At 37.6% G+C, this 27,656-nt stretch overlaps 1 protein-coding gene across 1 annotated transcript; it reads left to right on the forward strand.

Annotated features, from left to right (window-relative positions):
* Positions 1–1,036: 1,036 nt before the first annotated feature.
* LOC149778823 (uncharacterized) lies at positions 1,037–21,249 on the forward strand. Its single transcript, XM_089938534.1, has 8 exons — positions 1,037–1,134; positions 2,475–2,614; positions 3,701–3,772; positions 4,992–5,151; positions 6,408–7,616; positions 8,023–8,700; positions 11,321–11,453; positions 20,731–21,249. Exons 1-8 carry the CDS (start codon positions 1,095–1,097, stop codon positions 20,921–20,923), a joined length of 2,625 nt encoding a protein of 874 aa, XP_089794660.1. The 5' UTR covers positions 1,037–1,094; the 3' UTR covers positions 20,924–21,249.
* The last annotated feature ends 6,407 nt before the right edge of the window (positions 21,250–27,656 follow it).

Consider the following 27,656-nt stretch of genomic DNA (forward strand, 5'->3'; position numbering starts at 1 on the left):
TTCTGATGGAATTTATTTTGTGCTTTTTTGTTTAAGAAATTCCGTATGGAATGTCTCAAGATATTCAAATAGAAAGCGAATTTAGATTTTTTAGTTTTGAAAGAAATTTTGCAAATCGTCTAAACCGATGGATTCTTGCTAGCAATAAGTGAAAAGTATTGCCAAAGTAAATTAATATTTTGTAACGATAACAATTACCCAACCTTTAGCTGAAATATTTAGCAAGGATAACAGTTACCCAGCAGTTGATGAAATATTTTGCAAAAATAACAGTTACCCAAACAATTGATGAATATTTTGTAAATATGACAGTTACCCAAATATTTGATAAAATATTTTGTAAAGAAGACAGTTGCTCAAACAATTGATGAAATATTTTGTAAAGATTACATTTACCGAAACGTTTGATGAACTATTTTGTAAAGATAATTGTTGCCCAAACAATTGATGAAATATTTTGTAAAGATAACAGTTACCCCAAACATTTGATGAAATATTTTGCGAAGATAACAGTTACCTAAACATTCGAATAAATATTTTGTAAAGATAATTGTTACCTTGGCCTTAAAATTAATAGTCTCATACAAGTTCGTTTTACCTGTATGTTTTGAGTATATTCTAGGTTACATTCGAGATTGTTGAGTATATTCTAAGTCACATTCGAGATTGTTGAGTATATTCTAAGTCACATTCGAGATTGTTGGATAAATTTAAAGCCAACTGCCATACCCATGACGTTCTTAAAATACACGGAACGTTCAGACAGAGTGGAACAAGCTAACATCTAAAAATGCCACATTTGAGAAGGAAGCAGGTATCTTGTACATTGGTTCTTTCCCCGTGATTTGGCTTAAATGAATTGTATCTAGATCAAATAGACGATGCAATAAATTTACATTATGGCGAGACCGATTCTGGCTAAAAGGTTATGTCTCTATTTACATTAGACTTTTGTCTCAGTTACGACGCAGGTATTGGCTAAAAGGTGATTAGCAATTACCCTTAAATAATTCAGTGTTCTTCGACTTGGGCATTACAGCGGCGGCAGAGCTTTTCCAAGCAGCCAGATCTACACGTTTAACCAACATTTAGATATGGCTGAACGCCGTGGATTATATTTCGTTTTCATTGTTGGTGAGATACTTTTTAGCAACATAAATCTCTTTTTAATCTTTTATCTGTCTCTCTGTCCGTCTGTCTGTCTACCATCTGTCTGTTTTGAACTACACGTTTTGTTAGAAGGCTTTCGTGTCAGATGACGAAATTGTTTCCACAATAAATTACCTGCTTTTGGAATCACTAAATTATTTTATTGACATATACACTTTTGTATAGTATCTCTTTTTAATTGTTTGATTCTTTTTGTTCTAATTTTTATATTTTTCAAACTAAAGTCACTGTTAATAGTTGTATATTCTATTTTAAGCATGTCAGGAGTATACATGTAGTTAATGTTGTCAGTTATATGCATGGAAATATGTTTGGGCCTTTTGTTCTTTTAGAAACGAAGGGTCTTTAAAATGTGAATAGATGGCTACATATAATAATGGATCAGTCTACTGGATATCTCCACACCATTCAAACGTGTAACAGACGGAAATATATAATCACGGATCAGTCCACTCGATATCTCGACTTTGTTCAAATCGTGTAAGAGACGGCTATATATCATAAAGGACCAGTCCACTGGATATCTCTGAAATAGTGCATTAGACGGCTATACGTATATGATAGCGGACCAGTCCTCTCGATATCTCCACATTGTTGAACAATGTTTCCAGTTAGACTTCATATAATCGGCAATTACTAAGTATAGAGAGAACTCTTAATTACACATTAAATATTCGTCCACATAATAATGTTTAAACTAAACATTATTTTCGTCTTCTTAATTCTGGTGTGTCTATTCAGTATTTAGAGAACGTTTTATTGCTCAGTGGTCTGATTAGATCGCATGTTGTTATTGACGGGTTTTCATCTGCCTGCATCTGAGTATTTTCTATCCCTGAAAAGGTGAAATGCTTGTCACCGCACAGCGAAATAAAAAGGACATATAATACTTGATGTGTGTGTGTGTGTGTGTGTGTGTGTGTGTGGATTGTTAACGTAGTTTTAACAGCTTGAGTCATATCGCTACGATGTCTTACCCCGTCACATTATCCTGACACCAGACCGACCAGCCCTAACACTAACCTCTTAATGCTGAGCGCCGAGCGAGTCATTTGCTAGTACCAATTTTATAAGTCTTTGGCATGACCACCCGCATCCGAGGCTGACGCCCTAACCTCTTAGGCCACCGGAGCGGTGGACTTGACTTGATTTGTGACAAAATTAGGTGATAATTGATTTAAAAGGTTAAAATCATCAAAAGAGACTTCTTGCTGACAACTTTAGCTACATTCTTTATAGAGGCTTGTTCAAGATAAAATCAGTTACATTTTATTTAGTTTGAAGGTTTATAATTTCTTTTGAAGCATGCCTCGTATGGAATACAAAGGGTGCGCCAGGGGAGATGAACAACCATATAGATGGCGCTCTTAAAAGTTGCTATAGTTGTAAGAACAACAATCTGGACGCAGCATGTGACCACACTCAGACATGCGCGGATGGACAGGTTGGTATTGACAGTATACATTTTCTTCAGTAATTTCTATATGAACCGCTTTACAACGAGCTAAAGTATTATTCCAATTAGGACATCTTATTTCTTGATACTGGTTGTTTGCTTGTTTACTTGTCTTCCACAACAGACAAAATGCATTTTCACACGCATTACGTTTACATACTGATTTTTCACTATCAAAGCAAAAGCACAGCTTTGAGGAGGGTACATATGTAAATGGGTTAGGGAACTGTGAGGACGGTACAGTAGCTGTAAATAGGTTTATGAACTGTGAGGACGATACATTCCTTGTAAATTGGTTACATAACTGTGAGGACGTTACAGTAGCTGTAAATAGGTTGAAGAACTTCAGGACGGTTGCACTTATTGTAAAAAGGCTGGAGAACTATGAGGACGGTACAGTCTTTGTAAAAAGGTTAGAGAACTGCGAGGACGGTACAGTAGCTGTAAATATTTTGATGAACTTTCAGGACGGTACAGTTGCTGTCAATAGACTGGAGAATTTCATGAAAATGTCTGAATTTATATTGAAACAAATAGGCATTTGAATCATACATTTGAGGCGTGTAATATAAACGAGTTTATGCACATACAACACGATCTGTTGGAGAATGAGAAACATTCTTTTTTAAAAATCAAAATGCGCGCGATAATCATTGATCCGCATCTGTCTACACAAGAACATATTACCTATTTCATTGTAACTACGACCACGTAGTTAGGTATGTATGTATGTATGCATGTATGCATGCATGCATGTATGTATGCACTATATATATATATATATATATATATATATATATATATATATATATATATATATATATATATATATATATATATATATATATAGTTGCCACTCAATTCAATGACATTTCACCATTACCATAATTTCACATGAATTTCCGTTTGACACCTGTTGAGTTTCATGTTTGCATTTATGAAATATCTGGGAAAGACAATTCTAAGTTGATAGAACTTGTATCCAACCTCTTTCTCATATATTTATGATTTGGCAATGAAATATTTTTAAATATTTAATTCACTATTCGGATGATGCTTACAACATATTTACAGGATGTTTGCATAAGCCAGTTTTCATTCACCGAGGACGACGTCTGGTTGACACAAGCATGCTCCCGGACAACAGTAAGAATGTTTACATGCTACTGAGTACGTTCAAAATAAGGCAAGTTTAAATTGAAAACCGCAATTTGCCATTACAGTCGAGAATATCATTGCTGCTTCATTTATTATACAGAGTTTATCGAACTGAGGTGGATGCATTGTACCGTCTACTTTTATAACATGTAGTTTTATTACTTTCATAATAGTATACATATAAATATTATAAAAGTATCTCTTCTGAAATTTAAACACTAACTACTTTGAAAGAATATACTTATTTCTTCTCACATTACTCGCAAAAGTCGTTATGATCGCTTCGATTTGAAAAAGGCTGCGTCTAATTCGGGAACTCGAGGGTTAAAGTAGAGATCGACCAGTGCACGAGCAGTAAGTACTTCAAGACTGCACAATCAAACGAAACACCAAAATTAGAAAACAAGGCCCATACAAGGGGTATAAATTATTAGCTCTGATCTAAACTTCAGCCTTCAAATTTCTGCTCAATATAAAAAAGGTCTTTGAATAAATATATGAATTAAAATCTAGAACTGCCACATAATTTACGACACGTTCTTCGCCGTTTAAGAGAAAAAGACACGCTTACTTATGCGGCCAGAGTAGCTTGCGTTTTGGCAAGCTCGAAACACTAAGAAACGAAACGCAACATGATGGAAACCCATGTTTAAGCATTCCTCGCTTTTCCCTGAGGGTGTCAACTGATGTAAACGACGTGTTCCATCAATGTGTTTAATTCAACTGATACTGGAATTGTCTTCATATGTGAAAAATATTCGAATCACCCAATAGTTGCCTCCTGTGAATAAACATTATTTAGCATCTCCTTAACTCCTTGGGAATCAACCATTACATTATTTGCGGATCGGGTAGGGGACCGTGAATTTGTCAAAAAATATTTCCGGCCCAAAATGGTCCAAAATATTCTTGCTCTTTAATTTGTTTAAAATAAAATAAAAAAAGTATATTAGTTGAATTTTTTTATCATGAGTGAAAGAAAACAGCATCCTGGTGGGCCTGACCAAAGCTCTTACCCTCATAACATTAAATGGCCTGTCCCTTACCTATGAGAGGGTATAGCACTTGAAACCTCACGCGGGTATTCTTGAGGGAAATGAATCCATAAACTGTACCAAAATGAAATAATTATGAAATCAGTTCTCGCTGGAACAATTCGGACACTATTTCTTGCATCTGTATCAAAAAGATTGGCTACTTTTTCCAGATCTGTTTGAACTCTGAGGAAAACAACGCAGATGAGTGCTATTGGGATGAGCCTAGGATGTACGGTTTTGAGGGCAAGTGTACATTTTGCTGCACCGAGGACAAATGTAACACGGGAATAAGGTCAAGGACACCGATCTATGCAGAGGATATCAACAATGGTAGAGATGTTCTGACGATTGCTTTGAACTATTCATTTGGTTGAATAGCATATTATTCTAATATAATGTTGCTTTCTCATTCCACACTTTTTTAGAATTGTTTTTACACAAGCTGTTAAGATTTTAAATGGGAAAACAAAAGTATACCATGTAAATATATCGTGAACTATACTTTCACTGACTTTACACATATTTTTCTTTTGCGCGGAATGCATGCTTTGTTATCGGGGATTTATTGAAACAAATCAGAAAATTGTTGGCAAGTTTGAGAACTTTTTGCGTCAACTGAACACTCTGGAATCGTTACAGAACAGTGGGAAGCACGAACAACTGCGTTTAGCAACTGTGAGACTAGTTCAGCTATAAAAAAAAAAACTGGTACCGAGTGTGTCATCTCTTAATTTGCAATGAACATAGAAATAAAGCATCGTGGAACCTGCTTCGAGATATAACGTAAAATACAATGCCTTCAAAATTAAATCTTTAAATGGTGCATACTACAAACTGAACTAATATTTCCGATACGTCATACCAAGGCTTTCTGAAAAAATGAATACGTAAGTTCATTCTTTCTTTTTTCTACAAATAATCGTGCTTCATCGTTTGTATTTTCGACTAAAGGGAACACTATTATCTCCTTCTTCGTTTATTTGTTCTGTCTTAAATATTATTTAGAACGCCTTTACGAGTGATAACTATTTTCTTTCACTTGGGTACAGAATTCAAGCAATATTGTACATTTCAAAAGTTACGTGCTCTTTTTGCATGTTGTAAAGTGATGTTTATCTAAATAATGATTCAATATCGTAAAATTTAGATCTGAAATTTACTAAACACCTATTATGTCGTTGCAGTTGAAAATTAGTTAACCTAAAGGTTTTCTTGCACTAAATATGTATCAGTTGTTGTTTTAATTATGTCTTAATAAACTTCCATCTCCTCTGTTAGAGCCAACGGACCAATTGTTCATATGCGATAACTTATATTCAAACAGTTTTAATATTTCTCTTTCTGTCGTCATTTATTGTCGTTACCGTATGATAAAAGGCCCATAAGTCACTGGGGGTATTGCCCCAAGGAAGCAATTCAGATAATGTCTATTGTATCACAGTAGGGTTAGTATCATTGATACACATATAATGACATTAGTGTTCGATTTTGTACTTCTATATAAAAAAACACATACGTCTTATTTTTTACAAACAGAGTGGAAAGCACATATACACGGTAGATTAATTAGATAAATTTAATTTCAGATGTGGCTGAGGATAACTCGAGACCTGATCAACATACTAGGCCAGGACGAACAACTCAACCAAAGAACCCTCATCCAGGTAGGCCAGGACGAACAACTCAACCAAAGAACCCTCATCCAGGTCCAAACAATCCTCGACCGGATGGCATAAACGGACCTAACAACCCTCATCCAGATGGGAATTCCAAGCCAAACAATCCTCGGCCGGGTGGAACAACCAAACCTAGCAACCCTCATCCAGATGGGAAAACCAAACCAAATAATCCTCAGCCAGATAGAACAACTAGACCTAATAATTTTCGGCCGAGTGGGACAATTAGACCTAGCAACCCTCGTCCAGATGGGAATACTAAGCCAAACAATCCTCGGCCGGGTGGAACAACCAGACCTAATAATCCTCGACCGGGTGGGACAACCAAACCTAACAACCCTCATTCAGATGGGAATACCAAGCCAAATAATCCACGGCCTGGTGGAACAACCAGGCCTAATAATTCTCGACCAGGTGGAACGACTAATCCAAACAATTCTAGGCCAGGCGGGAATACTAAGCCAAACAATCCTCGGCCGGGTGGAACAACTAGGCCTAATAAACCTCGACCTGGTGGGACAACAAAACCTAACAATCCTCATCCAGATGGGAATACCAAGCCAAACAATCCACGGCCAGGTGGAACAACCAGGCCTAATAATTCTCGACCAGGTGGAACGACTAAGCCAAACAATTCTAGGCCAGGTGGGAATACTAAACCACATAATACTAGACAGCCCAAACCTGGAGGTAGTTCTAAAACGAAGAAAACTTCTAAAGAAAAAACGACTGAGCCTGCGACAAAACCACAAGCAACTCAACCAGTCGCGACTATACCCGCACAGACTCAACCACCAGCGCAAACTGTAAGGAATACAAATACTCCACATACCACACACTCTGCTGCCCAGACTCAAATGCCAACACAAGCTCCTTCGATCAAGCCGGTGGGTCCTGGATCATCTGGAAATGGTGGTAGTAATGGTGGCGGATCGTCTGGAGGTAATTCAGGGCAGTCGGGGTCTTCTGGATCCAACTGTCACACTCATAACGGGCAACTTTGCTGCAGGAATCATGATTACCGCTCGCGGTCCATTGACGTCAGCGTGCATGTGCACATCGGCAGAAACCAACTTCTAGGAGGAAAATCGTCAGGAGAGACTTTTTGCAACCAGTGTGGTAAGCATAGCTCTAATCAGGTCAGTCACCGGGACTATGACATGGTCACATTCATTCCAAAAATAACCAGAAAAAAAGCTCAGTGCAAAACCAGACATAAAAATAAAGGCTATTTGCCTTCTAAATATCGCTAAGAAATGCAAATAGTTCAGTACACTGTCTTGCTTGGATTAAAACCAGTAAACATAATCATTTGTTCATAAAGTACTTTCATTAAAATGCTTCACACACTTAACATATCAACCAGTAGGAGAAACGCGTAAGCGCTACTTTTATTGAACTGTTTGATAATTTATGAAGCCTTTTGATCAAAATGTCATAAATAGCGCACCATGTTAATTTATATGATTTCGTATGTATTATTTTATTAGAAAGAATTTCTGTTCTCTCTTTTTTGTGTCCGTAGGAGCTCAAAAGCAAGCAACAGTTGAACTGACTACCACTTCCAACACACATCTATCCAGACAATTTGTGATGATCTCCAACACACCGTCATCGAATGTGACCACTATGGCACATACTGCATCTTCAAGCACCACTGGTCTGACAAAACATTTACCACCAAGCACCACAGATTCGGTCACTATTGCACCTCATATGCTCACCTCTACCTTCAAAGCTACAACACTCTTACCACAAAGCACCACAGATTCGGTGACTATTGCACCTCCAATGGACACCTCTACCGTAAAAACCAGCAACTTAGTTGTCATGACACAGCCCACAACAGGGACAACATCAGCACCAACCACGTTTTATGCTATCACGCGGCCGACAACACAGCCATCACCTACTACTACTACTGTTACTACTCCATCACCATCACTAGCACCGACCACTCTTTTTGTCATTACACAACCAACGCCTACTACTACCACATCAGCACCACCGGCACCGACTACTCTTTTTGCCATTACACAGCCAACGCCTACTACTACCACATCAGCACCACCAGCGCCGACCACTCTTTTTGTCATTACACAGCCAACGCCTACTACCACATCAGCATTACCAGCACCGACCACGTTTTTTGCCATTACACAGCCGACAACACAACAGCAAACAACTACGGGTAACAATACAAGTAAGTAAATGCTTATCTTTAGAACTACACGCATCCCGACTGTTCCCTTTGTGTCTCTACTGATTTTGCCCCATCTTGTCTTAATAGTATCGGTTGCTTAGCTACATATCCTATATCTATTAATGACAGCATTAACCTGTCTCGTAATGTCAAAATGCAATGGCGGTCACGATCACCTCATGAATTATAAAACGTTATATGCAAATAAAGGTGTTTCATGAAAATAAGACTGAAACTTGAGAGAGGAGATACCTCAGTGTCGACACTGAAGTAATCCACATCAGAACGTTATTTTGCCAGATAATAGGTCTTTTATTCATACATTATGGATGATGTTTTCGTGTGTGGGGTGGAATGTGTGTGTGTGTGCGTGATTTGGATTTTTAACGTAGCTTTAAAAAAATAAAACATATCGCTACGATGTCTGCAGTGTAACAATTTATGGTGATGTCTAGCACTGGGGCATCACGCCGCAGACATGCATCATGATGTTCCCACCCAGTCACATTATTCTGACACCAGACCGACCAGTCCTAACACTAACCTCTTAATGCTGAGCGCCAAGCGAGGCACCTGTTGGTACCATTTTTGTAAGTCTTTGGTATGACTCGACTGGGGATCGAACCCACGACCTCCCGCATCCGAGGCGGACGCTTTAACTACTAGGGCACCGGAGCGGTCGGGATGATTGTGGTGGTTACTGTATAATTCGCAAATCCTCCTCTGGTAGGGTTAGTGATAATATCCAAAACTGGATAGTATATCGCCAAATAAATGGAGGCGCTTATTTGTCGACAATAATACAGTCTGGATAAGAACGATGTGCTAGATCCAAAGCTATGTATGCATATATGTACATGTAATTCATTATGATACAAAAACTAGTTCGTCATGAAATTTCAATAAAGCCAAGTGCAGTTTCTCAATGTCAACAAAATCTCACCATTATATTAACAACGATTTTAAGTGAAAACGTGAGGAGACTTGATTATGGTAGTTAATTGTACGTATCGCCAAATTTTCTCCGACAAGGTATAATTATTTAAATGAATATATTATTAAACTGTGTAACTTTCTTTATCATTTCCCAATAATCCAGTGCTCAAGACCACTTATATTCATATCTACTCACTACTATTTGATGTCCATATATTGGCTTAAATAAATTTCCTTTTAAAAAGAAAGTGGTCGTGATCGTGATGTTGGAATAAAACTGCAATGGTTTGTCTATAAAGATGCGCATTTTACACGAAAACTAAAATATAACCGAAACGAAAATTAACTGTTAAAACCATTCACTATAAAATATATACTACACCTGATGAAGCGAACGTTTTGAACTCAACCACATTGCCTTAAACTTATTTCGAAATAAAAAATTTCAACATGATAAAAGTTTATTTTGATCTACATGAGTTAACTTTATTTCTACATAGGTATATCCCAATCAGATTAAAATCAGATCTCCGCTGTCCTGCGAGAAGATCTGACAACGACCGCTTAGAAGCCATGTTCTGGTGACCTTTGAGCTAGCAAATGGAAATGCAGCTTTCAGAAATTTGAAAGTGAATCAAATCGATATACACACATTGATGCTCTTCGCCTATACTGCTCAGTATCCGAAAAGCGAAGATATAAGATTGCATCTGATTGGCTGATAAAATTAGCAAATATGGTAATATTCATTGGAACATGACCCCTAAATGGTCGATGACATATCTTCATGTAAGACAGTAGAGATATGATCTTATTCAGTTTGAGGCATCTCCCTAACGAGAGTGAACTTTGTTCTCAACTTTCAGATTGGTCAGTCTTTCAAAAGGGTAGATAGCACGGATTGTGAAATAAAAATAAATGTCTACTGTATATTGAGGGCAGTGAAATCTATAGCAGAGACTGACCAATAAAATATTCCCCGTGTTCTCTGTAATAGATCAGCTAATTTAGTCATTGGTAGAACTTTATGGCATGAGTGTGAATGGAAAACCAGGGACGTCATTTCAACTTTTTCGGGGGTGGGGGTGTGACAAAACTTGATTGGGGGGATGGGTGTGGGACACAACTTGATTGGGGGGGGGAAACTTGACGGGCTTGTTAATTCACATATAGGCTACATATATTTTGCAGCACGTGCAATTCGGGGGGAGGGGGCAAATACACCGCTGCCTCCCCCCCCCCATGACGTCCCTGTGTAAAACTCTTGACCTATCCCGGACTACACTTGTAATCTAATTTAATATACCTCATAAAAGTAACGGCGTCAATGACTGGCGCACAGAATGTCATGTGCCAGAAAATATAACACCATTTCTCATAAAAGTAACGGCGTTAATGACTCACGCACAGAATGTCATGTGCCAGAAAATATAACACCATTTCTTTCTCAAGCAATTTTGTTGCTTGGTCCTATTGCCCTTGTTTGCTGGGAGATATGGATATTCGTATACCACGTGCACGTTGCCTTGGACAAACAAAATCTTCATATTTCCCTAACAAAGACAATATATGTACAATATTCAGTGCGTTAGCGCATGGCGTTGAAGTTTGGCTGCATCCTCGAATACTTATTATAGAAGCCACGCTTAGATCTGAATTGTTCCTCTTCACGTGCATTTTGCAGCTCTCCGGAGGTGTTTCTCGTGTCAAGACCCGGTATGTAGTACGCAAGTACTGAAAACCTGTTCAGCGGACTCCCTTTACTGTATGACTTCAGTGGACCAAATAGTCTCAGGCCTCAGGATTTTCAGCAAAGGGTGAGTTATCTGCTATTGAATCTTTTAAATTTTGCTCTTCAAGATTTGTGCGCCTTTGACAACAACAATTCTGACTGGAAAGTGCTATCTTTGTCTCGCCTCTAGTTGGCGGGGAGACATAAATTTGTCTCATCCATGTTTAACAGTGGAAACATAATTTATCACACCTATGCTTAACAGGGGAGACATACATTTGTCTCGCCCATGTTAAGCAGTAGTGACATACATTTGTTCCTGTTTTATTTGTTTGTCTTGTCTATGTGATGTATTTGCCTTTGAAAAGGACTCATTAAAGAGTCGAAAGCGCTCAGGTTAGCTAGATACTAGTTTTGCACTGTTCGTTGTCAGTTTATTGCATGTATATATATATATATATATATATATATATATATATATATATATATATATATATATATAAAATAGTAATAATAATAATAATAATAAAATAGAGGCAAACAGTCATACGTACAACTATATATTTATAAAAGATATACAACATATCAATTTTGTAATTAACATTTTATACAATTTTATATAGTGCCTTGGTATTAAGGCAATTAGGAAACAAAAATACCCACTTATGAATCCAATGACTTTCTTTTATCAGTCTATTCATGTCTCCATGCACAATATCTATTGGCATGACAGAAAAATCGAGTAGAGAGTGATTATTTGTATTAAAATGTATTGATATATAAGGGGAAAGCTGAGGATCTCTATACTTTTTTATCTTAAAGAATTGCATTATATTTATAAGTTAGATACTTTGTATCCTAATGGCCTTAATATCAAGGCATTATACAAAATTGTATAAAATGTTAATTAAAAACTGATATGTTGTATGTCATTTATAAAAAAATATAACTGTATGTATGACTGTTTGTTTCTATTTTATTATTTTACTGATTCAGGTTTCATTAGAGACTAGTATATGTTCTATCGTGTCACACACACACACACACACACACACACACACACACACACACATATATATATATATATATATATATATATATATATATATATATATATATATATATATATATATATATATATATATATATATATATATATATATATATATTTGTTATAATGATGCTTATTATATGCTCACTTGTTTCTCCGTTATCTTTACGTTATCAGAATCATTCAATATTTTACGATATTTCACACCTTCATATTGCACCCACGCGCAGGACACGTGTGCCCAATAGTATATTAGGAACTACTTTGTAAACAAATCCTGTACTCTCGTGTAGCAAACGCTTTACGTTTTGGTTGATTAAATTTGTTTCTGAATGAACTAAAGCAGATGCTTCGTGGACTGCCACATACCAGCTGTTTTGCTACATTCCGCGTTAACTTTTTTGAGACAATGTTTCGGATTTTGGCGATAGACGCCATATTTTATAAAATTGCTTGGTAATTACAAATAACATGCCAGTTATAAAGAATAAACTGTCTCTTTTAGCTGGTAATAAGAATGGCAAAAATATAATTACAGCTTTACATTCTGAATTTCCTCAAAATGTACTTTCTTAGTTCTGCAAATCCAAATTACATGAGCCATGTCATGAGTTCTCAAGCTTGATTACACATTTCGAAACTGTACTGTAATTTATATATGATTATATTCTAAGTACAATTACATCCTCCTTACTGCACTCAAAATGAAAAGAACACATTAAGTTCAATATCGTCTTTTTGATAATTGCAATTGAAACACTCCATATTTTTCCCACATTATGATTTCAAATAGTCAATGACAGAATAAACACACTTGCAGACGTAAACACGCCTCTCCCGCGCTACTTCAATCCGATGTATTTCACGTACAATTTGCACAGATGAATCAAGTCAATAATCACGAAATTTCGTAGAATCGACAAAAGTACCAAAATCTATTCATTCCAGATCAAATGGAAAACTTGTTGCAATGCGCAGTCAGACACAATATGACTCCAAATTTCAATTTTAAGTAGACAAAAACGCCATTTTCTTTCGAAACTTATGTCTATCGCGCGACAAATTCAAATTTATCTGGGCGGAGTTATGTGGGCATTAATAATTTGTGTATTTAGTTTGGAATACGGCATTCATTCATTTACGTTGTTTCTTGTAGTGTATTTTGTTTATATAATTAAGCCTTAGGTAGAATAAGAAAATTAGCATATAATAAAAAGGTTACTACATTTGTATGGGAAAATATGAACTCGTTTTGTCGGATGGATATACTGCACTCCCAAGGTCTTGCAGTATTCCATCCAAAAAACTCGTTCATATTTTCCCATACAAATGCAGTAACCTATAAATATCATTTATGACGTTACGTATATGACGCAATTGTTATTTTAAATTATAAAGACGTCATCTGTTTCTTTCAAAACATTTTGTGCCTGAAGAACCTTACTATGTGGCAATGGAACTGCAGGGGCCTATCCTAAAACCTACCTGAACTAATGCACAAAATCATTAATGCAATCAATAAACATGAAATAATCTGCCTCCAAGAAACACGCTTACCAGAGAATCCGAAACATATACCCAAAATCTCCGGATACTCACCAGGCATATTCAAAAGTCGTAGCAATGGGAAAAAGGGAGGAAGACTTGCAATATTTCTAATTGATTCCCTGCCCTACTCTGAAACATTAACGATCCCAATGCATATAGACATAAGTAAAAGTGAAATTCAAACTGTATTAGTCAACATTGGATCGAATAATATAATAATAACTAATATATATATGACCCAGGGGGCAATGACACCCCAATCAACTTAGAATCTTATCAACAAATCTCCACTAATCAATCTGGAAGCCAAATCATTTGTGGCGACTTCAATGCTCACAATGAACTATGGGGAGAAAGTAGAAGGGATAAAAGAGGCAAATTAATTGAAGAATGGATTACTGAATCAAACCTAACCATACTCAATGATGGGTCTAAAATTCGACTTACACCTGAGGATGGCTCACTCTCAGCAATCGATCTTATTATATGCGCACCCAAACTAGCCCAACTTTCAAACTGGTGGGTTGATCAAGATAACACATTAGGTAGTGACCATTTCCCCGTCACAGCCTCCCTCCAAATATCAGTTCAGCACAACCCCCATGAAGCCCCACCCAAATGGAGATATGATAAAGCTGATTGGGATAACTTTAGAAACATACTAGCCGCTATTAATACCAAAGAGCTCAAAGACCCAGATATAACAATATTCCATGACAACGTAATTAATAATATACTTAATGCAGCTACCCTAAATATTCCCAAAAAAACAAACTCAAACTAAACAATCAGTTCCATGGTGGGATGATCCATGTCAAAAAACACATAGAGATAAAAAAAAGCACTTAACAAATATAAGCGAACAAGCGACTCAATAGATTTCATCCAATATAAAGACAAAGAAAAACAGCTTAAAGGGATCATAAAACTAGCCAAAGAAAAAACATGGCAACGCTTCTGCTCCAAACTGAACCTCGAATCTAACTCTAAAAACAAGTATGGGATAAAATAAAATCTATCCGGGGGAAAGCTATCAACTTAACACCTAAGCTGAAAAATGCTACAACCAATCATGACAAAGCTGACCTACTTGCTAACCATTTCTCGGCCATGAGCAGTAATACCAATCACACTAGTAACTTCCAAGAACACATACAGAAAGCTGAAACCACACTTCCTAACCTCTTTAAAGACCTAGAGTTCAAGAACTCAGATTTAAATTTCAAAATCACCCTATACGAATGGAAAATAGCGCTAGGTTCTAAAAAGGAAACCTCACATGGGAAAGATCAAATTGGATATATCATATACAAAAATCTTCCAAACAGCATTACAATAATCATTATAAAACTACTCAGTCAAATTTGGCGAAGTGTAGAACTACCACTCAGCTAGAAACAAGAAATTGTCATCACAATCCCTAAACCAGGTAAAGACCCTAATAATATTAACTCGTATCGTCCCATCTCCCTCACTAATAACATGTAAAATGATGGAACCAATCCTAGCCAACAGATTAAAAGACCACCTAGAAGGTAACAAACTCCTATCAGAAAACCAATGTGGTTTCCGTAACAGGTGCTCTACCACAGAACAACGTTTAAGACTAGAAGCGGGTACAAACTAGCTTTAAACTCCAAAAGAAAATCAGACAGACACCTTATAGCAGTCTTCCTTGACCTTGAAAAAGTATTTGATCTTGTCTGGACCAAAAGATTGATTACCAAACTCAACCACTTCGGGATTACTAGACGCATGTTTAACTGGATCGAAAATTTCAAAAGAGATCGCAGAATAATCACCAGAGTAGGAAACACCACCTCAAAAGAATACCCCCTTGAAAACGGTACCCCACAAGGGAGTGTACTCAGTCCTACGCTATTTAACATCATGATTAACGACGATGACCTCAACCTAGCGACAAAACGGGTTAACATTTTCCAATTCGCTGATGACAGAGGTATCTGGAGGGCAGGAAACCCTGCTCGCAATCAGCTAGTCAAAGACATCCAGAAAAGCCTAGATAACATAGGGAGATGGGCGGATAAATGGGGTTTTATGATCTCACATGAAAAAAACCGATATCAATAATCTTCTCCCCTAAACGCAATAACCAGATAATTTACCCCAACTTCTATATTCAAAACCAGTTAATCAAATATACTAAGGTAGTAAAATTCCTAGGTATGTTCTTCGATAAGCATCTATCTTGGAAACACCAGATTAAACAACTAATTCAAAATTGCAATAAAGATAGTAATCTCTTAAAAAATCTTAAAGGGACAACCTGGGGATCCAATCAAGAAACCCCATTAACCATCTATAGATTACTTATAAGGTCGAAGCTAGATTATGGATGCCAAGTTTACAACTCAGCGAAACAAACATTACTGAACAAACTGGATACCATCCAAAGGAAGGCATTATCTATTTGCACTGGCACTCTACCATCGACATCATTGGACGAACTTTAAGTCCTCACCGGTGAACTGCCATTAAAAATAAGAAGACAGGAAATGCTAGTCCGATATTCCAATCGATTAACAAATCACCCAGACTCGCATGCTACAAAAGTAATCATTTGCAAATGCAACAAACCGTTTAGCCGCAAACTAGTTCCTAACCCACCACGTGGCAAACAAATCCTAGAACTCAGGGAAAAGCTGCCAACACTTGCTCTACAAGAAGAGTACACTCACTCCCCTGACCCCGCCCCTTGGACAAACCCTATCATTAGGATCAACACTAGAGTCACCAATTATAGGAACAAATTGGAACAAGAATCTAAACTCAAAACCATCGTAGCAATGGAAATACAAGACAACTACTATGGCTTCTTAAAAACTTTCACTGACGGATCCAAAACAACCGACCCCCCCCCCCCCACCAGAACAGCAGCTGTAGTGGTTATTCCTGAATTCAACATGCAAATAGGATCCAGATTACCAAACGAATGCTCTACTTTCACCACAGAGTTCCGGGCAATACTAGAATCATTAAAATGGATTAAAGACCAAAAAGTTCCAAAAGCAGTTATCATCAGTGGCTCAGTGTAATAGAATCCGTCAAATCTCATAGTACCAAATCAAGAGAACAATTCTTGGCTAGAGCTTTTTATATGCATAAGGAATTATCCACAGCCGATCAGATAGTTGAATTCATGTGGATACCCTCGCATATATGAATCCCTGGTAATAAGCTAGCCGACAAAGTAGCAAAAAACATGTTAGGAAACCCTAACCCTGCCCCACTCAGATATAGCGTAACAGAAGCCCAAAGCATGACAAGAAACTATATTAACCAGAAATGGCAGGAGCACTGGAACTCCACTACGAAAGGCAAGATACTCTACTCCATTATAAAAGAAACCAATAGGTCCATCAAACCAACCAAAGTGAACAGCCTGGACCAAACAATTATCAATCGCATTGTAACCGGAAAAACAAAATTAGCAGGACGTTTTGGCAAACATCTAAGACCCAAGCCTGCTGATATCAATTACTATCACTGCAAAACCATTGAAGACCTGCCACATATATTCATTGGCTGCTCAAAATATCAGGAAGCTAGAATGGAATTTCAAAAAGCTCAAAACAAAATTGAATCCCCTACTACTTACCCAGATTTCCTTATAAATAACAACCCCAACATAAATATATCCTACCAAAACACATTTAAATTCCTAGACACATCCAAGCTAAAAGAAAAAATATAAAACACCCTAAAATCATAAAATAAACAACCCGACCTCACTTAAAAATAAATTTCCACTAGCAGATGGGCACATTTGACAGGTCCTGGGGGACCTGAGTACTCAGCAAGGGTGTCCCTCTAGCTTAAAAATCACAAACTGTAAAACATACATAACCCACCCAAATACTCTCTAAAACCAGATAAATATACATAGACAGAAGGGCGCTTTTTATACGTCCCAAGGGACCTCAGTACTCAGCAAAGGTTCCCGTGTTCTTAAATCTCAAATATATCCTTAAAAAATAAACAAAAATAATATTAAAAAAATAATCTTCTCTGCTCTCTTCCTAGCCGTAACATGAAAGACAGCCAAGTAATACTGCGGCCTAATTCTGTGATACAGACTACTATACTAACACTAAAGCAGCATAGAATTTTCTGTCCAGTGTAAGCTAGCTCATCTTTAGAACAATTTCAGATACAAGAACCAAAACTCAAAATTCGTGCAAGTACATCCATTTAGACCAGTACCCTGGAATGAGCGGACTCCTGCCTGCAGATGGTGGCCTGCCTTCCTGGTCACTACCTCCTTTGCCTCAGTCGGACACAAGCGTGCAACGCGCGCATGAAAACCTGACATAAATAAAAACAAAAATAAATGAATAGCGAGTGGCACTATGGTGTAAGAATCCTTACACAATTCTATCAAGAGGCCTACAAGAACTACCCAGTCCAGCAGCTAGTAGAAACAGCTAACTACAATTGTACGCTACACAGCTACCATTTCCCCGAAATTACCTGAGAGAAAAAGGACTGTGGAGAAATGTAAAGAAGCAGAAATAAAACGGGGAACTTCTGCTAAAAAAGCAATTCTAAGGGCTACCAATACTGCCTTTTATCCAGGGAATCATTTTGGCTTGATATCCCGTTTCGATAAAACTATTATGTACACTAACTTGATCCGTCAATCCACCGGTTCAAAATTCAAATCTTTTATGACCTAAGAGAGACCAAACTTTTTATATATGTCGCTCAGACATATTAGTTATTAAAGATTTGTAGGGCATCTACAAAGTACTCTATGTACTAGAATTTTTACTATTGTTAGGACGTAGGAAAATTGTACAACTTGTTTTGATTTGATCCAATTGCACAGGTCGCTAACACATTATTGGCATTTTTTATTGTCCATTAGTACATTTAGACTAAATTTGACTAAGTATGGACTGACATTATTGGGAGTGCTCGACATCCATGGCTGGCTTGCCGAGTTCCTTGCTCTCTTGCCTCTCTGGACATCGTTTTAAGGTGGAGATCTGGAACAATTTCCACACGCCTAAAGCTAGGTGTCCCGATGTGACGTCATCGTTGCGACCAATCGCAACGAGCGTTACATACTGCTTGGGTCGACACCTAGTACAGAAAATACGGACTGAAATCAACTCATTGTTAACATGAGTGTCTGCTGGGCCCATTCCCACTCATGAAAGCCCTTCATTCAGGTCATTAGAGAAATATTGTCCTACGACCTGACGGCTAAATTAGCAGTGCTCCTTGAGCACATAAAAGCCTGGGGGATGTGGCACTAATTCCTTCCCCCAGGAACATTTAGCATCCCGCTGTGCGGGAATAAACCCGTCGCACATGCTCTTCTGGGCGCAAGCGACGTAACTCCAATCAATCGATCAATCTAAAGCCTGAAGAAGCATACATTAAATGCGAAACTAGTTGCACAGAATTGTCGGCGTTTGTGTTGTTTTTATAGCCCAATTACACACACACACACACACACACACACACACAACTAGGTGCGTTTTCAAGGAATACAGTTTATGCAGACGAGTGTGATCCTGTAGTTTGAAGATATTGTCATTTTTGTCTTTATCATTATTTTATATACCTTTTTAATACATTGGACAGGGTCTTTACCATATTTATACTTATTTTTTGTTATAATATACAGGTTTGCCTTTAAATCATGCTTCGACTTGTTCAATATGTCATTCTGAGTGCGAATGCATCGATTTTATTCTCGATCTTGGATGCACTTCTTTTCCTTGACTCTTGTGTATGGAAACTTTCCTCACATTTTTACAGTGTTTGGAATGATTTTCTTTCCGTCCAAGAAATGTTTGAACCATGCGTGGATTTCATGAGGTGAAGATAAGTTATGATTTAAACCATTTATCTGGAATCCAGCTTTCCGGCGTGGATTTTACTATCAGAACTTCCGTCTGAAATTAAGTATAAGTGTGGAATCCAGTGATCTGATTAGCTAAAAGTTTAGTTTAGAAAACAACTGACCAATCATTTTTTAAGAAGAATCTGAAAGCTCCGTTGGTTAATAAAGACCAAGTATTGGCACTGTAAACGAAAGTAACTTACGAGATAGTTTCCCTATATATAGAGGGCGGATGTTGGTCATTTGCACCCGAGGTTTATGCACATAGCATTCTACTCCAAATGTCCTGTGGATTCCTGTTTCTTCTGGGGATCAGTTGACAGCATTCAACTGATAAAAGATTAGCGCTGATACCACTAACACAATGAAGTACTGTCCTCGAGTTATTTTCTTCTAAGCCTTCGACTACGATGATATGGAAGATATAAAAGTAACCGTACTGTACGTTGCTATATATGAGCACTAATCAATGTATTGGCATAGACAGGTATGTAAGGGAGAAATCTTATGACGATCCTTGGTTGTATGCGTCCATTCAGAAGCAGAGAGTTCCGATATACCAAGAATTGCTTTCCCCATCTTACTTTTTCTGTTAATTATTTTACAAATCTGTTGCCTGTAGTGTATAAGGGCCACTTTTCATTTTTCAAGGTTAAATACGAATTGCTGTCTACTAGATTTGAGATTTATGTTCGAAAGGGAAATATGTATTTTCCTCTATACAAGCAATAAGCATACGAACTCCTGACTAATCAATGAGTTTTAAAAACGACAATCCAACCCCTCCAGCCCCCCATTTTCTTTTAGTTCTGTTGGTAACCCGATGACCAATGACTTGCAAGACAATTCATTTTCATTCTAATAAACATCCATTTCGGTTTCTTCTAGATGTGCGAAGGAAGACGCGTGTATAAAGAAATACTGGGGAAAGACGTCCGGGAACACAGACTGCTTCTTGAACATTGATGATAGTCCTTCGGGTCTCAGTAATATGAAGATGTCATGTGACTTCTGCTGCACAACGGACGGCTGCAACGAACACGCCGTTCCGAGTTCGAATACTTTATATATCAAACCGTGAGGGGGGGGGGGGGGAAAGCGCGCTTGATTAAACTTAACAAAAAGAATTTATTGCGCGTTTATTTCGTAGGTTTGTAGTGGATTTCGTTCTTGCTTTGATGGGTTAGATTTTTTGCTGTTGTAAATTATACACCGCATAAGAATTGCCTCAAAGTGAAATTACTGATAAATTCGGTTGTGCCTGCCTCTACTCATTGTATGAGTGTATGCAGTAATACTACCAGCATTTTAACTTATACAAATATATAATGCAACAATGTATTAAAATCTCTAGCTTCATGATTATGCAATTAAAGCAAGACGTGTATTAAATTAGATTAAATAACATCCCTAGTTTTTTCTTAATTTCTGTTAGGCTCCAAATGCGTGTGTGTGTGTGTGTGTGTGTGTGTGTGTGTGTGTGTGTGTGATCCAGATCAATACCGATAAATTCGATTCAAGAGCACCTCATTAATATACTTTGATCTTGCTCATAAATTTGATGATATAGACATCTAGGTAAATATTGCACAAGTGAATTTGGAACTATTACATTGTCACAAGTAGCGAATTGATGTTTGTACAAAATATTTACACTTCATGAGTCAAGTCTTTCCTTATATCTGCTAAGAAAACATAGATTGTAGCTTTATATTAAGGCAAAAGACGTGAATTTGCCTGGATTTTTTCCCTCTCCATTCTGTGCGTATGCCGTTAACGGACACATTACTAAATCAATAAAGAAACTCCGAGTATATTATAAATTAAGATCGTACATACAATGCTTCAAATTGTGTATTTTGTCATGTTAATGATCTTTTACATATGAAAATGACGAGACTTGTTAACGACGAATGTCAGATAGAGCCATAACTCGACCGTTACATGACCAAAGGGAACTAACTCTTACAAAAGTTGCGGTAACATTATTTGGCCATGTTCGTAGATACGACATTCCGATTTTCACAGAATCGAGTTTAGAAATTTAAAAGAGTCATCAAACTTTGTTCAGGAACACCAGAAGCCTGCTTTCGACTATTTCAAACTATTGTGGTTCTAGTTTATCCATTGATGACTTCAAAATGATCAGTCAACAATAAATCGTCGTCAATATGAGAAAGTTATTTACAAATATTGAGGAAATATTGAGATATATCGTGAAACTTGAATCGATTCGTTATTGGTGCGACTCGGTACATATTTTCATGCATCATACATAATAAACAAGAATGCATTTAAAGCAAATATGGCTATAACATAAGGTCCAAAATTGAAGATGAATGTAAAGTTAGCACGAAACATTTGTAACCCTCAAACCCAATTCTCTCTCACCCCCCACATATCGTTAAAGATAATTTCAGGGCCAGTAATCTACCTCATTTAGCCACCATAACACATATATCAATAGATTCACCTCCCTTGACGTAATTAATGGCGTTTAGTTTACTGTTGGCAAGGTCTGGGTCAGGACACAACAGGAAATCTGTACATATTTATAAAGTTATTATAAATGTCCTTGTTTTGATAATCTGCAAGCTGTCATGATACATAATATTTGGTTGGAGTTCTTTACTTGACCTCTTGTTGTTGATGGAGTGGAAGTTAAGTTGCTGCTGTTTCTGTAACGGTTTTGTTTGTATGGGGTGGAGTTGTTGGCATCCTGGATGAACAGCCTGGATGACCTTGGAAGCGGTGCCAGTTTCCTGGGGCGAACCTTATGTTGCAACCTTGTCTCCCAGACGGGATAAAGAGGAATACCTAACTTACTAACTTGTTTTAATACTACTACTACTACTACTACTACTACTACTACTGCTGCTGCTACTACTACTACTACTACCACTACCACTACTACTACTACTACTACTACTACTACTACTACTACTACTATTAATAATAATAATAATACCCCTCCCCCAAAACCATTTGCCAAGAATTTTTAACTATTCTTTTACTCAAAGTGTGAACGAAAATTTCTCAAAGCAATTGTGTATCCATTCCCTGGTACTTTCTGGGTGCTCAGGGAATGGATTCATACAAACCTTGCCAACAGTGTAGAGAAGAAAGACCAAACCTAACTGATTTGTGATGTCTTGAATACGTTACATGCAGTGCTTGAGCCATCAAGTGTTACTTTGTTATAGAATTTCAGTGTGTAAACAGGGAATACCAGAGATGGGGTGGGGCATCCAGGAATATACCCTCGGTGCCCAGGCCCGTAAGGGGGCCCGGGCCGATCAACACTTTTCAATTTTATAAAAGAAAAATTGTATGAACAAGAACTAGGAAAGGCCCGGGTATTTCTTACCCGATGGCCCGTGATAGTAGTTAAGTGGGCCACTTTACCGTCAATGGGAATTAGCATTACAAGACCCCTTGGGCAACTCTAGCGTCAAGGGAAATTTAACATGGAGAAAAATCGTGGGCAACTCTAGGGACAATGGGAATTTAACATAGAGTTTGGGTCTGTCTAGGGACAAGGGAAATTAACATGGGGAATAGAGTTTGGGCTTTTGGGATTTTTTTTTTTTAAAGTTTTTTTAAATTTAAATTTAAATTTAAATTTAAAAAAGGGGTAGGCAATGGAAAGGCTATCTCTTTTCGAGAAATATGGCTGGCCCTGAAAAGGGCCTTTGGGTTTTCTTCTGCTTCTAGTTTCTTCTTTTTCTCCACCAAGTTCTTATTTTATCTCCAACACTCTTTCTCTTCTTTTCTTTCTTTTTTTCTCCTGCTCTTCTTTCTTCTTCTCTTCCTCCTCTTCTTTCTTCCTCTTCTCATATTCTTCTTCTTTTTCAATCTTTTCGTTCCATTTGCTTATTCTTATTCTTTCCTCTTCATCCTCCTTCTCCACCTTTATCTCTTTCATGACACCACTAATCTTGTCCTTTACCTTTTTTAAGTTATTAATTTCCATCTTTACACGATGGGGACTATAGGAATAATGGTCTTCAACCAGTCTTATCAACATCTGCTCCATCATTCCTAAGTTGTCTAAAACGTCTTGTAATGTTTGTATTTTGTCCATTTGGTTAGAAGCCATCTTCTTTTTTTATTCTTTGCAGAATGGTTTGAACGACGAATACTGTGGGTTCTTATACTTAAAGCGCGTACGTGAAGGAAAACATCCCCCTAAAACGTAAAATTGATCTTACCTAGATCATGACCAAACAACGCTCGGACGTGAAGGAAAACATCCCCTACTTTTTCATTTCATATAATAAAACCCAAACGATACTCTCCACATACGCTAAGAAACAATAAACAAATCCATAATCTACTATCCACACAATCGTACGTGAGCGGGTACAAACACAAACACACAAACACATACGCTAAGAAACAATAAACAAAATCCATAATCTACTATCCTCACAATCGTACGTGAGCGCTTACAAAACCCAAACTATACTCTTCACATACGCTAAGAAACAATAAACAAATCCATAATCTACTATCCACACAATTGTACGTGAGCGGGTACAAACACAAACACACAAACACAAACACACAAACACATACGCTAAGAAACAATAAACAAATCCATAATCTACTATCCACACAATCGTACGTGAGCGGTTACAAAACCCAAACTATACTCTCCACATACGCTAAGAAACAATAAACAAAATCCATAATCTACTATCCACACAATCGTACGTGAGCGGGTACAAACACAAACACACAAACACATACGCTAAGAAACAATAAACAAAATCCATAATCTACTATCCTCACAATCGTACGTGAGCGCTTGCAAAACCCAAACTATACTCTTCACATACGCTAAGAAACAATAAACAAATCCATAATCTACTATCCACACAATCGTACGTGAGCGGATACAAACACAAACACACAAACACAAACACACAAACACATACGCTAAGAAACAATAAACAAATCCATAATCTACTATCCACACAATCGTACGTGAGCGGTTACAAAACCCAAACTATACTCTCCACATACGCTAAGAAACAATAAACAAAATCCATAATCTACTATCCACACAATCGTACGTGAGCGGTTACAAAACCCAAACTATACTCTCCACATACGCTAAGAAACAATAAAGAAACCCATAATCTACTATTCACACAAACATACCTTAGCTCTTACAAGCACCAACACACAAACACATACCCTCACACTATCTTAGAAAAGTGTTAGTGTTTATATTCACACTACTCTACCTACACATTGGCAAATTGATGGTTATTTCTTTTCTAGAGTATTGGGTAGCCCTGAAAAGGGCCCTTTTTGGAACTTCATGGACACCTGGTTAATGGTGGCACCTTCCAGGCCTGGCGCCACATACACATCTTATCCCCCAGTTACTTTTTACTTTTTTGGGGGAGAGAGCAGAGGCAGGATATGTCGCTTCAGAATCCCAATTTTCGCTCTCTGGGATTCTGAAATTTATTCTTCTTCTCTTCTTTTCCTTCTCCTCCTCCTCCTCTTCTTTGTTTCTTCTCTCCTCCTCTTTGTATCTTCTTTCCTCTTCTTCTTCTTCTTTATATCTTCTCTCCTCCTCTTCTTTTTTTCTTCTTTCCTCCTCCTCTCTTATCCTTCCCTCCTCCACAATGGCTTCCGCGGCCATTTCATTCAACAGGCGTCTGGCATATTCCAGATGCACATGAAGTTCCAACAGTTTAGACAGTCTCGTGTTCATTTTTGGTGTTGATCAATCAACAAGGGTAGCTAGACTGCCCAGCGAGTTTCAATTTATAGGAAAGCGCGGACGTGAAGGAAAACATCCCCCTAAAAAATATAAAATTGATGTTACCTACATCATGACCAAAAACAACAACGCGCGGACCTAAAAGAAACACTCACTTTTTTATGCTACCCATCACTATTTTAAATTTTTTTATAAATCACTTCATTAGACTATCCACATACGCAAAGCAATCCAATCTAACTCCAAATATACATCTCAAACACAAAAAAACATGATTTTAATCTACTATTCATACCAACTTACTTAAGCACTTACTAACACACAAACACATACCCTCACATTTTTTAAAAAAGAGTTAGTGTTTATTTTCACACTACTCTACCTACACACATTGGCATATCGATCGTTATTTCTTTTCTAGAGTATTGGGGTAGCCCTGAAAAGGGCTGTTTTTTTTGTTTGCTATGGCATTCTTTTTTTAGTTTCTAAGAATGCGATGTCCTCTGAGGATAGACTTTCTGGCGATAGGTCTGCTTCTTCGGAAAGAAAAGAAGAACTCTTTGGTGTCGATACGGCAATCGACAAAGCCTCTGTCAGGTTCAGGTTGCTGCTGCTGCTCTTGTTGTTGTTGTTGTTGCTGCTGTCTCTGAAGTCTGTACTTCTCTGTCCATTCTTCTTTTTCCCTGTTCATTTCTTCTCTGAAGAACTCTTCTATCAGGTCTTCAGTGATTTTTAACATTCTCACATTCTCTATTTCTTCTGGCTTCGGTATCAGACTGTGTCTGACCCTATGCAAATTCACGTAGGCTTCGTTGAGTTTAGCTAGTTTGGAGCACATCTTCTTAGGAGGATGAGTCGACAATGGATGGTTAGACTGGAAACAACCCGGTTCTTAAAGTCAAAGCGCGGACGTGAAGGAAAACATCCCCCACACGGTTTTTGAGTCGCAACGTTTAGTGAGTGTCATGAGAGGGATAGTAAGAAATGAAAGAGCATCAATCCAACATTCTTATAGCTAAACAAAAGACAAAGGCATTTTTTTCAAAACACAACATTTTTTATTCAAAAATCACTTAACACTAAACAACAACTCTAACATTTTTAACAATAATCCAACAATATAACATCAAACAATTTTTTTCAAAACACAACATTTTTTATTCAAAAATCACTTAACACTAAACAACAAGAACTCTAACATTTTTTAACAATAATCCAACACTAAAAGTTTCTCCACTAGGTAAAGAGGGATAACAGTCTTCCATGGTTTCTAGTAATCTAGGATGACTTCTCTCAAACTGTTGATTTCTATGGTATTATCGAATTCTGCATACAGGATGACGTTCACCGTTTCATCAGGGTCTCGGTCTTTAAACTGAATTTCCACACGAATCTGGCCGGATTTTGTAGGGTGGAAATGTCCCTCGTCGCTGCCTTGGTCTGGAGTGAAATCGAAAGCCCACAAAGCGTAGCCTCCTGCATAATCCTCGTACGTAATACCGTGACTGGTATTGGTTCCTAACTGTCCGGTGGCTTCGTACAGGGACAAGTACGATCTCAAGTAATTCTTCTTGGTAAAGTCAGGTTCGAAAGGTCGGGTACACAAGGTCTTGCCATCGCTACTGACTTCGATTTTGGACACGCCAAAGTGTTGAAAGTAGAAAGGATTTTTTTCGGTAGCTCCGTTGAAGGCTGTATTCTCGAATATACCAACGATCAAACGTTTGGGTAACTGTCCTTGGAACAGATGATCTTCGATCATGGATCGCTGTCCCTTGGGAATGGTGAAGGTTTTCACTTCCACGCGTCGTATGGGATACTTGGCAGTCGTTCTACTCAACGTCTGACTGATGTCGTTTCCCACTTTAGGTAACACTTCCACACGGCGTACGTAGAGTCTGGCTTCTAGGATTTTGGTTTTGTAACCGTCACTATCAGCCATCAAATGGAAAGCGGCACTGCTACGATTCAGTCTCAGGCGGACATCCACCCCGTTCAGCAAATACTTTTCTTGCAACCACATGTCCAAATGCAAACGATCCATCAGTTCTAAACTTGTGTCGGCTCCCGTGAT

Source organism: Sinohyriopsis cumingii, chromosome 17 (genome assembly GCF_028554795.1).
Source record: "Sinohyriopsis cumingii isolate HCF-2022 chromosome 17, ASM2855479v2, whole genome shotgun sequence".
In the NCBI taxonomy this organism is placed as follows: domain Eukaryota; kingdom Metazoa; phylum Mollusca; class Bivalvia; order Unionida; family Unionidae; genus Sinohyriopsis; species Sinohyriopsis cumingii.